This window comes from Dama dama, chromosome 23 (genome assembly GCF_033118175.1).
Source record: "Dama dama isolate Ldn47 chromosome 23, ASM3311817v1, whole genome shotgun sequence".
NCBI lineage: Eukaryota > Metazoa > Chordata > Mammalia > Artiodactyla > Cervidae > Dama > Dama dama.
In genome coordinates this window covers 29,390,557-29,408,440 of record NC_083703.1, presented here as the reverse complement: position 1 = coordinate 29,408,440, position 17,884 = coordinate 29,390,557, and the positions used below count along the sequence as shown (strand labels likewise).

The 17,884-nt window shown below is 44.0% G+C and overlaps 1 protein-coding gene across 6 annotated transcripts in view; it reads left to right on the top strand.

Moving 5' to 3' along the window:
- FRMD4A (FERM domain containing 4A) overlaps positions 1–17,884 on the top strand; it is a 666,577-nt gene that overhangs the window by 488,333 nt on the left and 160,360 nt on the right. For all 6 annotated transcript variants that reach the window (XM_061126256.1, XM_061126255.1, XM_061126254.1 and 3 more), the window contains exon 3: positions 10,535–10,629. In XM_061126256.1, the coding sequence (XP_060982239.1) occupies positions 10,535–10,629 (95 nt within the window). The remainder of the gene's footprint in view (positions 1–10,534; positions 10,630–17,884) is intronic.

Here is a 17,884-nt window from a genome sequence, read left to right as displayed (position 1 = left end):
CAGGCGGGCCAACAGTGAAGTCCAGTGTGGACTAGCAAAGGGCTGTCCTGGCCCCATGTGTGCTGATCACTAAGGTGATCTCCCTTGTCCATGGACAGGCTTCTCAGCCCCATGAATCTTAGTTTCCTGCCTTATCAGTTAAACGTGGGTTGGGTAACCAGTCAGTGGCTCTTTATATAATCCAGTGTTCCTAGGTGACTTATACCCGCCTGATCGTTTAGTTAAATCTGCTGGTTACTAGCCTTGTGCATTTAGCAAGTTAGTCCTTTCTCTGGGCTTTGGCTCCTCCTGTATTGCATTGGGGTGATCCTGACATCTGCCTCCTGAGTGAGGATTGACTCACTTCTCTGCTGGGAGAGATGCTGCACCAGTAAACGGAAACCCTTAGTATTGGCTGTGTCTGGAGTCAGCTTTGCTGTGATGCTCTGCTGCTGGTCCCTCCTGAGCAGGACGTCAGCCATTCGTCTCCTGTCCTCTAATGAGTTGGGGTTCAGACTGAATGGGGACCTCCCAGATGGTGAGATGCTCTCTCTGTCAGGACCCACTGAGATTTACAACACCCCCATCTCTACCCCTGCCTATCCCAGGCACCTGGGGGCACTGAAGAACCAATCAGCCTACATAAAGCCGCCCGGCGTTTGCCCCCAGCCACGGGAACCCAGGGGCTGCTGGAAGAGACAGGAAGGAAGCCCACCTCCCCAGCTAATCAGCAAGAGCATCAAGCGGATGACCGGGAAGGGGAAACGCAGCCAGACCCGCGGCTGTGTGCAGGATGACCTCATGCATTCTCTCCATCGCCGGTGGGATGGAGCAGCAGCCAATCAGCTGTCCGCTGCTTATTGCCGAGCCCCCCCAGGCGCGGGGAGAGGGGGGCGAAGGGCGGGAGCTAGGTTCCCAGCTGCTCCAGGAAACAATAACAGGCAGGGCTTCAAAGAGGCCGCAGGCAAGTTCTGGCATCATTAATTCAGAGCTGGCCCTCTTCACCTCCCAGTCTCCCTCTAGGTTTTCAGAGAAGTTGGGAAGAAAGAGCACGCTGACCTCGCTTGCTTTCTTTCCACTCTCGGCACAGGGCTGTGCCGCCCTACAGCTGCTCCGCCTCCGCCACCTTCTTCAGGGCGGGAATCACGTTTTTCTGGGATGGGGGCTGGCAGTGCCCGGTGCCCAGGGGCAGGTATGACCCAGCTGTCCTCAGCAGCCTGGCGGTCACGGGGGGCTCTGTGGCCACAAGTGAGTTGTCTAGAACAGCCTTGGGGAGGAAGAAAAGGGGAGAGGGTGATCTCTCAGTCTCCCAGCCCCGTGATTCCTCCCAAAGCACAGATGGGAGATGTGTGAGGTTTTAATATTTTTAATGCAATTCATTCAGAAGTAGCCATTCCATTGATTTCGAATCTGTGAGTTGCCCCCAAGAAATGGAAGATGACAGGAAAGGGCTTGAGAGGAGAAATGACTGAGTTAAAGCTGCTGGCAGCTACCGGCTGCCTCCAATCAGCCCCTGAGACAAAGGTGTCCCCAGCTGGATTGTGTTTAGGGATTCCTTGCCCGGGTCAATGGCATTATAAAGAGTACAGGGCTTTCTGCGGAGACCCCATTTTATGTCTCAAACAACCAAAAGGTTTGGGTTTTCCTGTTGGTAGGACCTGAACGCCAGGCTCTGCGGGGCTTCTGTCTGTAGGTGTGCGTTCATTTTCTGAGGCTGCTGTAACAGATCACCACAAACTTGGGTGGTTGAAATAACAAACACATTCTCTCACAGTTCTGAAAGGCAGAAGCCAAAGTCAAGCTGTCAGCAGAGCTCAGCTTCCTCTGGAAGCCGGAGGGGAAAATCCATTCTTTTTGGTTTCTGGTGACTGCCAGCCTTCCCTGACACGTGGCTTCATCACTCCCATCTCTATCTTCACACGGTCCTCTAGTGTGTGGCTGTATGCATCAGAACTCCATCCTTCTCTCTCCTAGAAGGATCTGTGTGATTGCACTTCCTTTCAAGGGTCATAATCACATCATTTGTAATCGGGGGTCATGTTCACCGGCTCCAGCATTTAGAATAGACCTTTTGGGAGGGGGTCATCATTCAGCCCATTACAGGGCACAGCAAGTCATGTCACAAAATAATTCACCATGTTCAGAGCACCCTGTTCTATTTGCAGAAGCCAAAACAGGCAAGTAACCCAAGTGTCCATCAGTGGATCAATAAATAAACAGAATGTGGTTCATTCATACTGTGGAATACTATTCAGCCCTGAAAAGTAAGGAAATTCTGATACCTGCTGCGACGTGAATGAACTCTGAAGATGTTATGCTAAGTGAAATAAGCCAGCCACAAAAGGACAAACACTTTATGCTTGTACTTAGATGGGGTACCTGAAGTAGTCAGGTTCATAGGAATGGAAAGCAGACTGATGGTTGCCAGGGGCTGGAGGAGGGGGGAATGGGGAATTGTTTTGCAAGAGGAAATATTCTAGGGTGGCACAACAGTGTGAATATACTTAATATTGAACTGCATACTTAAAAGTGGTTAAGATGCTCAATTTTATGTTATGTGTGTTTTACCATACTTTAAAAAATGTTTGAATTAAAAATAATACTGTTTGTTAACACATATATGTGGAATCTAAAAAAATGGTACAGGTGAACCTATTTGCAGGGCAGGGACAGAGACACAGATATAGAGAGTGGATGGACATGAAGAGGGATGAACTGGAGGATTGGGTTAACGTATATACACTACCATGTGTAAAATAGATAGCTAGTAGGAGTCTGTTGTATAACACAGGAACTCAGCTCAATGATGAAGTGGAGGGGTGGGATGGCAGGGAAGGGAGGCTGAAGAGGGAGGAGATATATTTGTATATATATATAGCAGATTCATGGCAGAAACTAGCATAACATTGCAAAGCAACTGTACCCCAATTTAAAAAAATGTTAAAGAATAATAAAAATAAATAAATTTACTGCAGTGTAAGAGTATGCATGCCAAGGATGAACAAAATCCCTGTGGTAAATGCTAGAGGAGTTCAGAGGAGAATGAGACTATTTAGAGATGGGATGATCCAGGGTCCTTCCTGGAAGAAGTGGGCCTTGAGCAAAATAAAATTTTAATGGGAGAGGGCAGGAGAGAGAGGATATTGTGGGCAAAGGTTTGGAAATAGAAATGAGATTGGTGGGTTTTTTTTTGTTGTTGTTTTTTTTTCACTCTGATACAAACAGATTGGACAGAAATGAGCACTTTGGGAGAGAATTGGAGAAAAGTGAGATTGGATAGGCCCTATATTCAAAAGAGTGGCCTTAAATACCAGACTGGCCTTTACAACTTGATACCATTTAGGAGATTATTATAGTAATTCATAGGTGAGATAATGAGCATCTGAAATAATAGTGAACACATAGAACATCCACTTTGTTGCAAACACTTGCTCTGGCACCTAATGTGGGTCAGTATTAATTCATTAAGTCCTCATTGCAGTCCTATGATATGGGCATGGAGATCATCCCCATTTTGCAGCCAAGGAAACTGAGGTGCAGAGAGGTCAGGTGACTTACCCAAGATTGTATAAGAAGGGTGGCTATGTTAACTGATAGATTTAAGAGATCCAGGGAGATCCAGAATGGTTGCAGAGTCTTTTAGAAAGAGTGACTAGACCCTTGAGAACATTGGGCAGGTTTTAGGGAAGGAAGGAACTAAATTCAATAAAAAGCTTAATGAATAAAGAATCCAAGGGCAGGAGTCTTAATTCATCAATCTAGTTCATAATTTTATAGAGGAAAATGCTGAGGTTTGTAGAAGTTACACAGTTTGTCTAAGAGCATCTCTCTTGAATGGATCCATGTTAAGTGGAAAGTAGACTGTGTGATTAATAATAAAAATATTCTGTGGAGAACTAGAGAGGAACTAGGGTACCATCTGGTCAGCTGATTCCTCTCAGCACACTTTGCCTGCACATTTCACAAGGTCAGCTAGAAGGATCATGTGTGCCCAGAGCACTGTATAGCCATGTGTCCATGTGAAGTGTTCTTTTGATCTTTACAATCCAATCATGTCCCACCTTGGAAGCCAGTATAGACGGGGCCCATTCTGGAACCCTGTCCATGCAGGTATGTGCAGTTTCCCACTGGAACAGTCCAGAGCCCTGGGAACTCAGATCTGCATGGTAGAGTAAGACGTTTATAAAGAAATTCTATTTGTCAGTTATAAGGAGGATTAAAAGCCTAGAAGGGCACATAGGAAAAGAATCTGAGATAGGAAAAGAAAATGAGAAAAGCTATGGAGTGAACAAAATTCATTATGGGTTGAGAGAAAGTCAGTCTTAAATGTCGTGACCTCGGAGAGCCTGGATGGCACCAGTGACCCAGAACAGGCTATTTCTAACTCACAATGTGTAGGGCTTGCCTTGCTCACATTGGCATTGAGGCCTCAGCCACATTTGTCCTGTATAACCTGACCAGTCTACAGGCCACCTGGCTGGCCTCGCTCCCACCCAAATCCTGCAAAGCTCCACAAATGTTTACAGCACAAGTAATTGGCAAATTATAATCAGCACATTTTGTAAACGTCCCTTCAAAGTAACTAATAGCATAAAGCTTTCTGCTTACCCAGCAGTGTTCACCAAATGAGTTTAGGAAACGTTCTGAACGATGTAAGTTCATTAATCACCACCGTGTCAAGGTGGGATATTGTCTTAGTTTGCAAGATCGGGGAATCACTGACTGATGCCTTAAACAGCTTTAAACCTACCATATAGGGAATTAAAATTTCAATGCCTGAATCAATTAGATAAGCTAGGTTATGCTCTGATGACAAACCAACCCCTAAGGTCACAGTGGAAACTTAACAGTGAGGTTTATTTCTCACTCATGCTACTCATCCATGAGGTGGGTGGGAGAGCTTGCTGTCTGAGGTAGAGTGGCTACCAGCTAGGGCATTGCCAGTCACCATGACAGTGGAAGAGGAGTGTGTCTTATTTTTTTAAGATTTTTTTTGATGTGGATCATTTTTAAAGTCTTTATTGAATTTGTTACAAGAGTGCTTCTGTTTTATGTTTTGGTTTCTTGGTCTTGAGCCATGTGGGATATTATTAGCTCCCTGACCAGGGTTCGAACCTGCACCTCCTGCATTGGAAGGTGAATCCTTAACTACTGGACTGCAAGGAAACTCACGAAAATCTCTTCATCTAGCTGATAATGTCATCATATAGGCGACTACTCATATGAAGGACCTGGCAGTACCTCAGTAAGTTCTTTGAAAGGCATGAGACTGAAAGAACGGGAATTAAATATGTAATTTGAGTGTCTCAGATGACTTGCTAAGGTAGCCCCATGCCTCCATTTCTGCAGAGAAAAGGCCTTACCGCTGGGACTCAGATATTAACATTTAAGGCCGATGGGCTAAGACTACACGGCTTTTCCCAGCTCACTTCCCTTTCCCAGACTCCCCCACACCTCTCCTGCACACAGACCAGCCCATTCTATGGAACGATTACAGTATTTAGTCATGTGATAGATGGCTTCTACTCTCTTCCTGGGTAGACTTGTGTACCTCTGGTCAATTCCATTGAGATGATGGCTTTCAAGTTTAACTCTCTTCTTTTCTTGTGTAAATTTGTATACCTCTGGTCATTTCCCTTGAGATGATGGCTTTCAAGTTTAACTCTCAAAGAGAAGGAAATCTTATTTCCATCATTTCCAAGTTTGGTCTGGGAATCTCCCCATTACCTCTAAGAACCCACAAATAATGAATTACTAGTCACACCTCATTCTGGAAAACCAGTTTGATCCAATGTGCTTCCCCCATGCACCCTCTATCACCATTCACCAGAGTTGACCTCATGTGACTTTTGCCGTTAAAAAAAAAAAAATCAAATCTGTTCCGAGACCAGCGAGGATGCTTTTACACATGTGACACAAGCTTCAAAGGTAGATCCCAAAGATGATCAAAATGTTTAAAGAAATAGCAGATCATAGAAATGCTGTGACTGCTCTGAAAGGGATGCAAGCATTTGGAAAGATGAGTTGTGGTACTTTACAATGTAAAAATCAGCCTTGCCTCCCTCTATTGGGTCACAGCCTCTGCATTAAATACTTTTTATCTAGGCATTCAGGTACTTGTGGGGATGGAGGTGATGCTAGCAACACAGCCCCACAGCATCCCTTAGCAAATATAGCCTGAAGCTTCAAGAACCTCCCTCCCCTTGGATTCTACTTGTCACTCATTAATGATGCTCTGAGATGTACCACATTTACTCCTCTGCCTTCCTTAGTGTGAATGGAAGTATTGCATATGGGATGACATTGATTTACCAAAATGGATTCTCCTGTTGATTTATGTCTTTTTGCGGGGAGGAAGCTCTGCCCCCACTTCAAAACCACTCTCATCATTTTTGGCAGTTTTCATTGGTAAATTGATGGTGATGAGACCCTGAGACTGCCATGCTGGGAGCCCAGGATGAGGCGGCAGAGACGGAACCATCTGCTTTGTCTTTTTGAAATGAACACTAGCTGTTACTCTGTGCCCTAATGAGAGTCTAAGGGCCTATTGGCAAGTACTGTGTGCTGTGCATTTTTGTATCTCCTGCAGGGTTCGCTAGTGCCCTGCACATTTTAGGCACTCCATAAATGTTTGTTGGATCAAAGGAAGTGCCCCGTCTTAGTCTGCCTGGGCTGCCTAACAAATACAATAGACCTGGAGGCTTAAATAGGAGACACTGATTTTGTCACAGTTCTACAGGGTGGAAGTCCGAGGTCTGGGTGCCAGCCTGGTTGGGCTCTATGAGGGCTCTTTTCTTCACTTGGAGACTGCAGCCTTCTCACTGTGTCCTCACCTGGTGGAAAGAGAGCAAGCCAGCTTTCTGGGATCTCTTCTTATAAGGACACTAATCCTATCATGAGAACCTTCCCTCATGACCTCATCTAACCCTGATCAGCTCCCAAAGGCCCCACTGCCTGATACCCTCACAGTGAGGTTTAGGGCTTCCACATATGAATTTGGGGGGGGGGGGGGGGGACACAGTACAGTCCTTAGTGGCACCAAAAAAGTGAAATAAGAAACTAAACTGCCTTGTAACTCTTTTTTTTTCTTACCATCTTAACCCATTTCACCCACCCCTACTCATCCCCCCCATCTCTGGCAACCATCAGTCTGTTCTGTGGATCTATGAAGTGTTTTTTAATTTTCTTTTTTAGATTCCACATAGAAGTGAGACCATATAGTATTTGTCTTTTTCTGTTTGATTTATTTCACTTAGCATAATACCCTCAAGATCCACCCATGTTGTTGTGAATGGTAAAATTTCCCTCTTCTTTATGGCTGAATAAAACTGCACTGTGTGTATATACTACATTTTCTTTACCCATTCATCTATAGATGGACACTTAGCTTGTTTCCATGTCTAGACTGTAGTAAATAATGCTGCAGTGAACAAGGGGGTACGTATGTCTTTTCAAGTTAGTGTTTTTGTTTACTTTGGATAAATACCCAGAAGTGGAATTGCGAGATCATATGCTAGTTCTAAAACTGTTACGTAACTCTGTTAAAATTAATTTCTATTTATTTTATTTTTGGCTGTGCTGGCTGGCTGCCGCTGCACGCAGGGTTTCCTCAGTTGCAGCGAGTGGGGGCTGCTCAGTTGCTGTGCGTGGGCTTCTCACCGTGATGGCTTCGCTCACTGTGGAGCGCAGGCTGAGGCTTTCGGGCTGCAGTAGTTGCAGTGCACGGGCCCAGCTGCTCCGTGGCACGTGAGATCCTCCCAGATCAGGGGTTGAACCCGTTTCCCTAACACTGGCTGGTAGGCTCCCAACCACTGGACAAGCCTGCTACGTAACTCTTGATTTACACATCTTATCCACCCTCTTAATAGAAGAATGGAACAAAGTAACCACCAGAGCAGGAAATATACTCAGGAATGGTATACTGATGTGCGTAAATGCAAACACACACACACACACACACACACACACGTTTTCTCTCCTTGCATCCTTTCTTGCTTTGTGCTTAGAGACATCCAACGAGTATGCTTGGAACAGGGCAGTTGTTGTAGAATAAAGGCAATGCATCTGCAAAAGCCTGATCTTGGAGGCAATTTAGAAATAGTTGATACCTTTTGGCTCCACATCTGTATTATCAGCCTTTCCTTCCCCTCCTACGTCTGAACCTGGTGGTGGTGGTGATGGTCAGTTGCTAAGTTGCGTCTGACTCTTTGTGACCCTGTGGACTGCAGCACACCAGGCTTCCCTGTCCTTTACTACCTCCCGGAATTTGCTCAGACTCAGTCCATTGAGTTGGTGATGCTATCTAACCATCTCATCCTCTGCCACCCCCTTCTCCTGTCCTCAGTCTTTCCCAGCATCAGAGTCTTGTCCAGTGAGTCAGCTCTTCGCATCAGGTGGCCAAAGTATTAGAGCTTTAGCATCAGTCCTTCAATGAATATTCAGGGTTTATTTCCTTTAGGATGGCTGGTTTGATCTCCTTGCTGTTCAAGGGGCTCTCAAGAGTCTTCTCCAGCACCACAGTTCAAAAGCATCAATTCTTTGGTGTTCAGCCTTCTTTATGGTCCAGCTCTCACATCTATACATGACTACTGGGAAAACCAGAGCTTTGACTATATGAACCTTTGTCAGCAAAGAGAGGTCTGTGCTTTTTAATATGCTCTCTATATTTGTCATAGCTTTTTTTCCAAAGAGCAAGCGCCTTTTAGTTTCATGACTGCAGTCACTGTCCACAGTGATTTTAGAGCCCAAGAAAATAAAATATGAGCCTGGTAGTCTGTAGTCATCTCAACAGTGATAGGCCAGAGTGATGGATGTATTGACAGTGCAAACAGCTACAATGATTTCATACCTAAGGCTCTGACATACTCCTTTAGATTGGCAGAGATCTTCAGGAAAGTGTTCATGATAAAAATATTCTTGGATAAAAATATTCTTGGAAAGGCAGATTTTTGGTTTATTCTTAAATAACTATTCTTAAGTTCCTTTGGCCTTAATGTTAACATTTCTGGCAGGAAGCTACTTTTATTGTTTGAATTTTAAATTATGGGAGCGTATAGAATGATCTGGGCTTCCCGAGTGGCTCAGATGGTAAAGAATCTGCCTGCCAATGCAGGAGACGCTGGTTTGATCTCGGGGCTGGGAAGATCCTCTGGAGAAGGAAATGGCAACTTAACTCCAGTATTCTTGCCTGGAGAGTTCCATGGACAGAGAAGGCTGGTGGGCTATAGGGCATGGGGTCGCAAAGAGTCAGACACGACTGAGCAACCAACACACACACACACACACCCCCACGCATAGAGTAGTCAAGGGTGGTCTCTGGAACCAGGGTTCAAATCTCAACCCCAATACTTAAAGAGAGATGTTTAATCTTTGGGCGCCTGTTTCCTCCCCATACAATGGAATTAATAATAGAACCACCTTATAGAGTTGTGATGAGGGCTAAAGAAGCTGGTGTTTGTAAAGTGCTTGAAACAGGCCCTAGCACATAGCAAATACTATATAAGTGCATGGTAAATATATACATACATACATACATACATACATATATATAAGGTTGGCTACGAAGTTCAAGTTTTCCCATTATATCTTATGGGAAAATCAAAATGAACTTACTGGCCAAACCAATATATCTATCTTCACATTCTATAATATATTAATTACAGTATTACTATATTGTAGTATTATATAACATTTGTGTTATGCAATATATGTTTAATGTATGTCACAGCATATTTATATTACATATTACATATGTTAGTGTTAGTTGCTTAGTCTTGTCTGGCTCTTTGCAACCCCATGAACTGTAGCCTGCCAGGCTCCTCAAGTCCATGGGATTTCCCAGGAAGAATTCTGGAGTGGGCAGCCATTTCCTTCTCCAAAGGATCTTTCCAACCCAGGGATCAAACCCATGTCTCCTGCATGGCAGGCAAATTCTTTACCATCTGAGCCACCAGGGTGGCTCATTACGTATGTATGACTATGTATTTATATAAGGGGCTTCCCTGGTGGCTCAGATGGTAAAGCGTCTGCCTACAATGCGGGAGGCCCGGGTTCAATCCCTGAGTCCAGAAGATCTCCTGGAGAAGGAAATGGCAACCCACTCCAGTACTCTTGCCTGGAAAATCCCTTGGATGGAGGAGCCTGGTAGGCTACAGTCCATGGTGTCTCAAACAGTCGGACATGACTGAGCAACTTCACTTTCATGTATATGTATGTATGTACATATATATATATATATATTTAAAATAAGATATCTTCCTGTCAACTCAGTATAAAATGTTCTCCTGTGTGGGGGAGGAGAGCTGTGAGGTCTGACAGCCTTGTCAGTGAGCAAGTACCATTTGTTGATAAAACAAACTACCAGTAAACAAGTCAGAAGGTCTCAGTCCACTGATGGCCCTGTCCTCATTGTCAACTCCTTGGGTTTTATAAAAACCATGTGTATGGATGTTCTTGAACTTTGAGACATTGCCTTCAAGAAATATGAGATTGAGATTGCATGTTTCAGGAAATGGAATCTCTCATCACTTACTCTTCCACTTTGTTCTCTCTCCAGCCCAAGCTTTTGGCCAAGGAGCTGCTTGACCTCGTGGCCTCTCACTTCAACCTGAAGGAGAAGGAATACTTTGGAATTGCCTTCACGGATGAGACGTAAGTACCCATGTGTTCAGAGAAGGGAAAATATGGAACCCGAAATTGCACTGTCTCAACTGTCCACAGTGAAGGCTGCTGCAGGCCACTTAGGTCTCGCGGTTCAGGGTCAGTCCAGGTTCATCATTTGAATTTCAAAGGCCTTGTGATCATGCCTGGAACAGCCAAAGGATATAATTAGGGTGATGCTCATATTATGAAATTATTAGGTAAACCAGTTCTTATAATCAAGCCGGTGCGTGTTCAGAACTGAAATGTTTCTTTTTTTAAAAAAGTAGATTTGTCTGGGTTTGTTTTCTGTTAGAGTTAAACGAAAACGTCTGGAAATGCAGGATTTCTTTTTAGTGTTGGAATAACAATAACAGGAAGTCAGTGCGATGATAAATTCAAAATGAAGAGTATCTGTGCAGTTTCACTGTCAACGATGAAGTAGACTATAAAAATGGAAAATTCAGACTGCTCATCTGATGAAAAGTACATTTGTGTTCAGTGATCTTTCAATTTGGCTCTCTAAGATGGTGTTTTGCAACACAAGGAAGGAGTATCTTTACTAAAATTTCAATTTCCTTCTTAATATATTGTTAATAAAAGAGTACGGTGTACACCTGCACCAATTCCTCAATACACTTGTTCTAAGCAAATGTTTTACAGTTTTAGCTCCTCTGTGCATACACATACACACTTGCACACATGCTCCTCCAGATCCTTAGAATTACAGAGACGATGTCCTAAAACGTTAATAGATTAGGGTTAGGTTAGCATCTGGACAAGATGACTCAGGGAGGCGGGTCCCATTGAAGCAGGCTGGGCTCAGGAGCACGGACTGGAGGCATCATATTGGTCAGTGGGGGAGATGATCAGGTGCATGTGTGTGAGGACCCTCTGGGAGCTGCAGATGGATGGGGCGGCCGCAGCATTTATCATCCATATCAGGACCCTGTGGGTAAAAGAGGGTGTAAGTTGGGACTGTCTGGGGCAAACTGGGCAGATTATCAACCCTCTAAATTAGCAACCTTTCAGGTGGCAGCGTGAGCAGTATGGGGGCAGAGTCACACCTGGCTCCAGAAAGTCGGGAGGAACAGGCTGCTCCTGGCCCTGGAGCCTCGGAGAACTGAGCCAGAAGGGAGACAGGACTGCCTGCGCCTGGTCTAGAAGGATCGCTGTGCCTGTGGGTGGGACCTCGTAAACAGGGCTGTGACCTGGAGGGCTGTGATGGGAAAGAGCCAGCAGAGTAAATTTTAAAAATTCTTTAAGACAAATGTACAAATATACATGGAGAATAACCACTTTCATGAATGTAGTTGTTTTCTACCCTTTCTCCTGAAAACCACTGTAACCCTCTGAACTGGTACCCAGACATTTTTCACTAATTAGAAGGAAACCACAGTTTCGATTTGTCATATCCCATTGTTCACATTTCCCAAGTACATTTCCTCTTCTCAGAGAGCCATTGAACTCAAGATGGGTCCCAATTCGACTTCCCTTTTGGATCAACAAGTCAGAGAACGAGCTTATTGTCCTGGGCCCAGGAGGAAAAAATACACCTGCCGAAGGTTTCAGATCACAGCCCTGATGGCACCAGCCAGGAAGAAATGAACGTCAGGGAGAAGGTTGCTCTGCTCCCAGGAGAGATGGAAGCAGGAAAACCACACAGCACCACCCACCTGTCCCATCGGATGGAGCCTGTCTGCCCCAGGCTCCCTGGGCTGGTGGGGAAAGTGTGTCTGTGTGCCTGTGTGTGTGTATACGTCTGTCTGTTCCAGGTCTTGACTCTCCTGGCCCCCTGGGCTGGTGGGGAAAGTGTGTGTGTGTCTGTGTGTGTGCACGTGCATGCAGGCTGGAGGCACGCAGCCTGAAGGGAAGGGTCCCTCTCCCTGGACTGTGAACTGGCAGCTGGAGAGCCCTGTTGGGGAGGGTGGGGGTGATAAGGAGGATATGAACCATCGTCTGGCACCATCCAGAGGAAGAGTGGCCACCACCAACCTCTTCACCTGGGTGTGGGTGGGAGGGCTCCCCTGGCGATTGTAGACGTGGCGGACAGCCAGCCGAGATCGGTGAACAAGACTTTGCAGCTGGCAGACAGTTCCTGGAAAAGAGATGGCAGATGGGCCTGACTCACCAGGGAACAGTTAGTATCAGGGGCCCCTAGGAAATCAGGAACTGGCCTCCAAGAGACCAGGATGAGGAGACAGAACAAAGGGAAGGCGGGGGTAGCTTTTGACTCAGGGCATTGTCAGTCAAGGGCTGACCACACCTGGGGCCAAGGCGTTGGCTCATGGCCTCTTTGGTCATCTGACCTTTTCTCCTTTTCTTGGTGGGAAAGGAATGCATGAAAGCTGTGACCACAGAATGGTGCCTGTGGGTGAGGCTTGGTCTGTGCGGTCTGCTTAGTTGCTCAGTCATGTACGACTCTTTGTGACTCCATGGACTGTAGCCCGCCAGGCTCCTCTGTCCATGGAATTCCCAAGGCAAGAATACTGGAGTGGGTTGCCATGCCCTACTCCAAGGGATCTTCCTGACCTAGGGCTCGAACCCAGGTCTCCCGCATTGCAGGTAGTTTCTTTACCATCTGAGCCATCAGGGAAGCGTTTAGGGTGGTGATAATATGTCGGTAACCACTATCCTTGTCTTCTATCCTGCCTCTGGTCTCACACTGGGCACTGCTAGACAGTAATACCAGATCATTTAATAACTGGATTTTCAAATTGTGCGTGTGTATTGTGTGTGTGTGTGTGTGTGTGTGATTTCTGCAGGTACTATACTGGGTATTTTATAATAAAATGCAGTTGAACTTTCGTCCTTTATTGCAATCCATGGCATACCCCATGCATTTGCCTTTTTCCTAATTCAGATCAAAACAAGACTTAGAAAGTGCTGTTGGGACTTCCCAGTCAGTTCAGTTATTAAGACTCCACTCTCCCAGTGCAGGGGGCACCATTTCCATCCCTTGTTAGGGAACTTAAGCTCCCTCATGCTGCATGGTACAGCCAAAAAGAAGAAGGAAAAAGTGCTATAAGCTATAAAATACTGCACTAGTGTTAGGAATTGCCAGCAGTGTTGTAATTCCTAATAGTACAATATGTATAGTCGGTGAGCCTTTCAGTGTGAACTGCTGTTGATGACATTTTGTAGGATCTGGATGGGCATGGAGAAAAGAAATATGAAACAGAATGTAGACGAAACTGGAAGATTCTCTAAGTTCCCTTCACCTCTAAGTTGCATTCATTAATAGTGTCCAAGGCCACAGTGCCAGACCCTGTGTCCAGGGATATTTCCTATCATTAGTTAATCAATGCAGGATTACTACTAGGTCTATCTTCTGTTTTTTTTTTTTAATTCAATTTTTAAAAGTTTTATGTAGAAATAAATAGTTATACAGAAAAGCTGCACAGACAGTACAGAGTTCTCATATACCCCTCACCCAGCTTCCCCTAATGTGAATATCATAAATACCATGTGATGAGTATCAGAACTAAGACATTAACCTTGGTATTGATACTGTTAGTAACTGAACTACAGACTTTATTCAAATTTCACCACTTTTCCCACTGAATATCTTTTTCTGTTTCTGATTCAAGTGCATTTAGCCCCTTTTATTTTTAACAACTCTGCATAAATAAAAAGATATCCAGGTGAACTTTGGTTTTTTATGGTTTCTTTTATTGCATTTCACAGACACTGTGTTTTTTACAGACTGAAGGTCTGTGTGGTAACCCTTCATAGAGCCATTCGGTCAGTGCCATTTTTCCAACAGCATCTGCTCATCTTGTGTCTCTGTGTCATATGGTCTGGTAATTCTCACAATACTTCAAGCTTCTTCATTTTACTGTATTTTTTATGGTTTTCTGTGATCAGTGATCTTTGATGTTACTCTTGTAAAAGAGATTACAGCTCACAGAAGGCTCAGATGAGTGTTAGCATTTTTTTAGCCATAAAGTATATTTAATTAAATTATGTACCTTGATTTCTTAGACAATGCTACTGCAGAGTTAATAGACTACTGTATAGTGTAAATATAACTTTTATATGCACTGGGAAACCAAAAAATCCATGTGGCTCTCATTTTTGTGACATTCACTTTATTTTGGTGGTCTGGAAGCAATCACCCAGTTTATCTCTGAGGTGTCCATAGATGGTTATCTATGAGTATCTGAAGTGTGGTGATCCATGCAAACTATGACATTTTAGCAGTCTTTAAAATGTTCTGAAGCCAAGTAAGAGCCTAGTGTAAGTTTTTTTTTTAAATATAATTTTATTTATATATTTTTGTTTGTGCTGGGTTTTCATTGCCACATGCAGTCTTTAGTTGCAGCAAGCAGAGGCTACACTTTTTGTTTCTGTGCTCAGGCTTCTTGTTGAGGTGGCATCTCATGTTTTGGAGCACAGGCTCCAGGCACATGGGCTTCAGTAGTTGCAGCACACGGGCTCAGTAGATGCGGTGTTTGGGTGTAGTTGCTCCGTGGCATTTGGAATCTTCCCAGATCAGGAATCAAACCCGTGTCACCTGTGTCGCCAGACAGGTTCTCATCCACTGTGCCACCAGGGAAGTCCTAGTATAAATCAGATCTTAAAATAATTAATGTTTTTGCTACTGACATGGTGCTCAACCTTGAGTCCACATTGGATTCACCTTGGACACTTTATAAAATGCCAGTGTCTGGGCCCTACGCCCAGAAGTTCTGATTTAATTGGTCGGGGTGTGGCCGGAGCAGGATTTTTGAGAGCTCTCCAGTTGATTCTTGTGTATAGCCAGTTTGAAAACCACTGTAGTAGAGCAGAGGGATGCTGGTGTAAGTTGTCTCTGCCCACTCCCTTCAGATCCAGGAAGAGAAGCTGAGTTCATTCTAACTTTGAATATTTGGGGCCCATCAGGACTCATGCCACGAGCCTGCAAAGTTATAAACTCTTCCTTCCAGATTCTGGAAACCTGTTTAGAACACACTCAGAACTTCAGATTTTGTGTTTCCTAGAGTGCAAATAGACTAACTGAGATTTTCATGTATCAAACACTAATGTTCATCATTTAAGCAAAGTTATTTTTGTATGTTATTTTTGAAATATTCCCACTGCTGTTTTAACACCCAGGCTGATTTTTTTCAGAGGTCATGGTTCTGATGGTATAATTTAAATCCGTAAAGCCCTATTTTTAGTTATCTGATCTATTCTCAGTCATAATTTTTCCTCTATTTGGGTTTCTTTTAAAAAAAAAAGAAAAAAACCTTATTGAGGTGAAATTGACATACAAAACTGCACATATTTAAGGCTTCCCCTGTGGCTCAGCAGGTAAAGAATCCACCTGCAGCGCAGGAGCCACGGGAGACTCAGGTTTGACCCCTGGGTCAGGAAGAGCCCCTGGGGGAGGACAATGGCAACCCACTCCAGCATTCTTGCCAGAAAAACCCCACGGACAGAGGAGTCTGGCGGGCTACAGTACAAAGCGTCACAAAGAGTGGAACACGACTAAGCAAGCACAGCACATACTTAAAGTGTACAGTTCAGTGAGTTTGTACATAGGCAACCATGGATAACACCCAAGTTTTTAATTTAAAAAAATTTTTATTTTATATTGGACTTTAGTTGATTTATTTTATATTGGACTATAGTTGATTTACAATGTAATTCAGCAAAGTAATTCAGTTATATATATAGATACATCTATTCTTTTTCAAATTCTTTTCTGATGTAGGTTATTACGGAATATTGGCATAGGCAAACACCTGTAACACCCAAGTTTTCCATTCTTAAAATAAAAAAGTTGACAGAGGATCCCACCATCAACAGCAATAACTGAACGGCTTTTAGGCTATTTAGCAGAAATGGTCAAATACCCCTCAAGGTGAACTCATGATTAATTGTAACATATTTGAATTTTAATTTCCTGTCATAAATTTTAAGGATTGTTTGTCAAATGCTGTAAATGAATATCTGTGTAACAACACTTTAAGAAGTATTTAGAAAGTTGAAGGAAAAAGACACAAAACTCAGTTAAGCCATTGTTGCACATTTTCAAAAGCTATGTACAGTTCCAATGTATTCTCACATACCAACTAGGAAAAGAATAGTTCTTAACCTCTTATTTAATCACAGACCCCTGTGAAATTTAAGAAGTTACATTCCCTCACCCCCACAATTGTTTACACACAGAATAACTAGTGCTTAAATTTTAGAAGGTTCACAGGCACTCTGAAGCCAGAATTTAAATTGAAGAACCGATTAAGGATTTTTTTAAAAACATCATGCTGTGTCTTAATTAATTGAGCCGTGGATAGGTACTGATAAGGGAGTGTGACTTATCTGGATAATTAAATACCCATATCACACTGGAATTGCATCTGTAGACCCAATGCCAGGACAATGGGGAGAACCCTCGGTTCAGCAGCATCTTTGAGTCCTGTGTCCCTTGACTGGAGCCAGGACCAGCATGGACCGAGACATGTGAAAAGGATCTAGTGGATGAGCATCCCCAGTCACAAGCTGATGTGCAATTTAAAAAAGCAGAAAAGCAGTTTTCCAATTGCAGAAGAAACCACCACAAGTTGCAGCCCTGGGAATGTAATTTATTTGGAAATAGGTTTGGGATTTCCATTCATTAAATGCTCTGTACCGTGCGACCGAGGAGAAAATCAATGGCTACAACCTCGGTGCCCTGGTTGTAATAGCTGCTTCTGGGAACGCGGCATTCAGCGTTCATTACCCCCTTGGAGGCAGCCCGCTGAGACCTTCAGACGCCGTGGCAAACAACAGGACCTTCTGTTCAGGAACCAGAAAAGGGCTTTAGCAGAACTCTTCCTGTGTGCAGCTAAGAGAAAAAAATGAGGCAACCAGAAGGGGTCTTAGGAATCCAATCTTTCTCTTGACCTTTTCCTCCCAAAGCCTGGTGGTACAGGGGAGCCCGGGCCCCGGCCTAGGTGAATTCTCATTGGATACAGAGATTGTTTAGTTATGGCAGGAGCAGCGTCCAGACGTGGAGGGCAGTCGCGGAACCAACAGCAATATTGATCTATGGGGCTTATCTAAAGTCAATGTATTCGCTTCTCCGCAAATGTTTATTAAGCATCCACTACTGATCCTGGAGATACAGAAGTAACTGGCCTGTGACCCCTTGGAGAGCTTGTATTTTAGTTTAGGTAGTAAATATTTAAGATATAGGTAGGAGATGCTAGAAAAGAAAATTTTGAGTAGCCTTCAGAGGACATTGTAGAGCACACAATCCCTCTGTGTGTAATAAAAAAATTGAAGGCATAAATTCAGATGG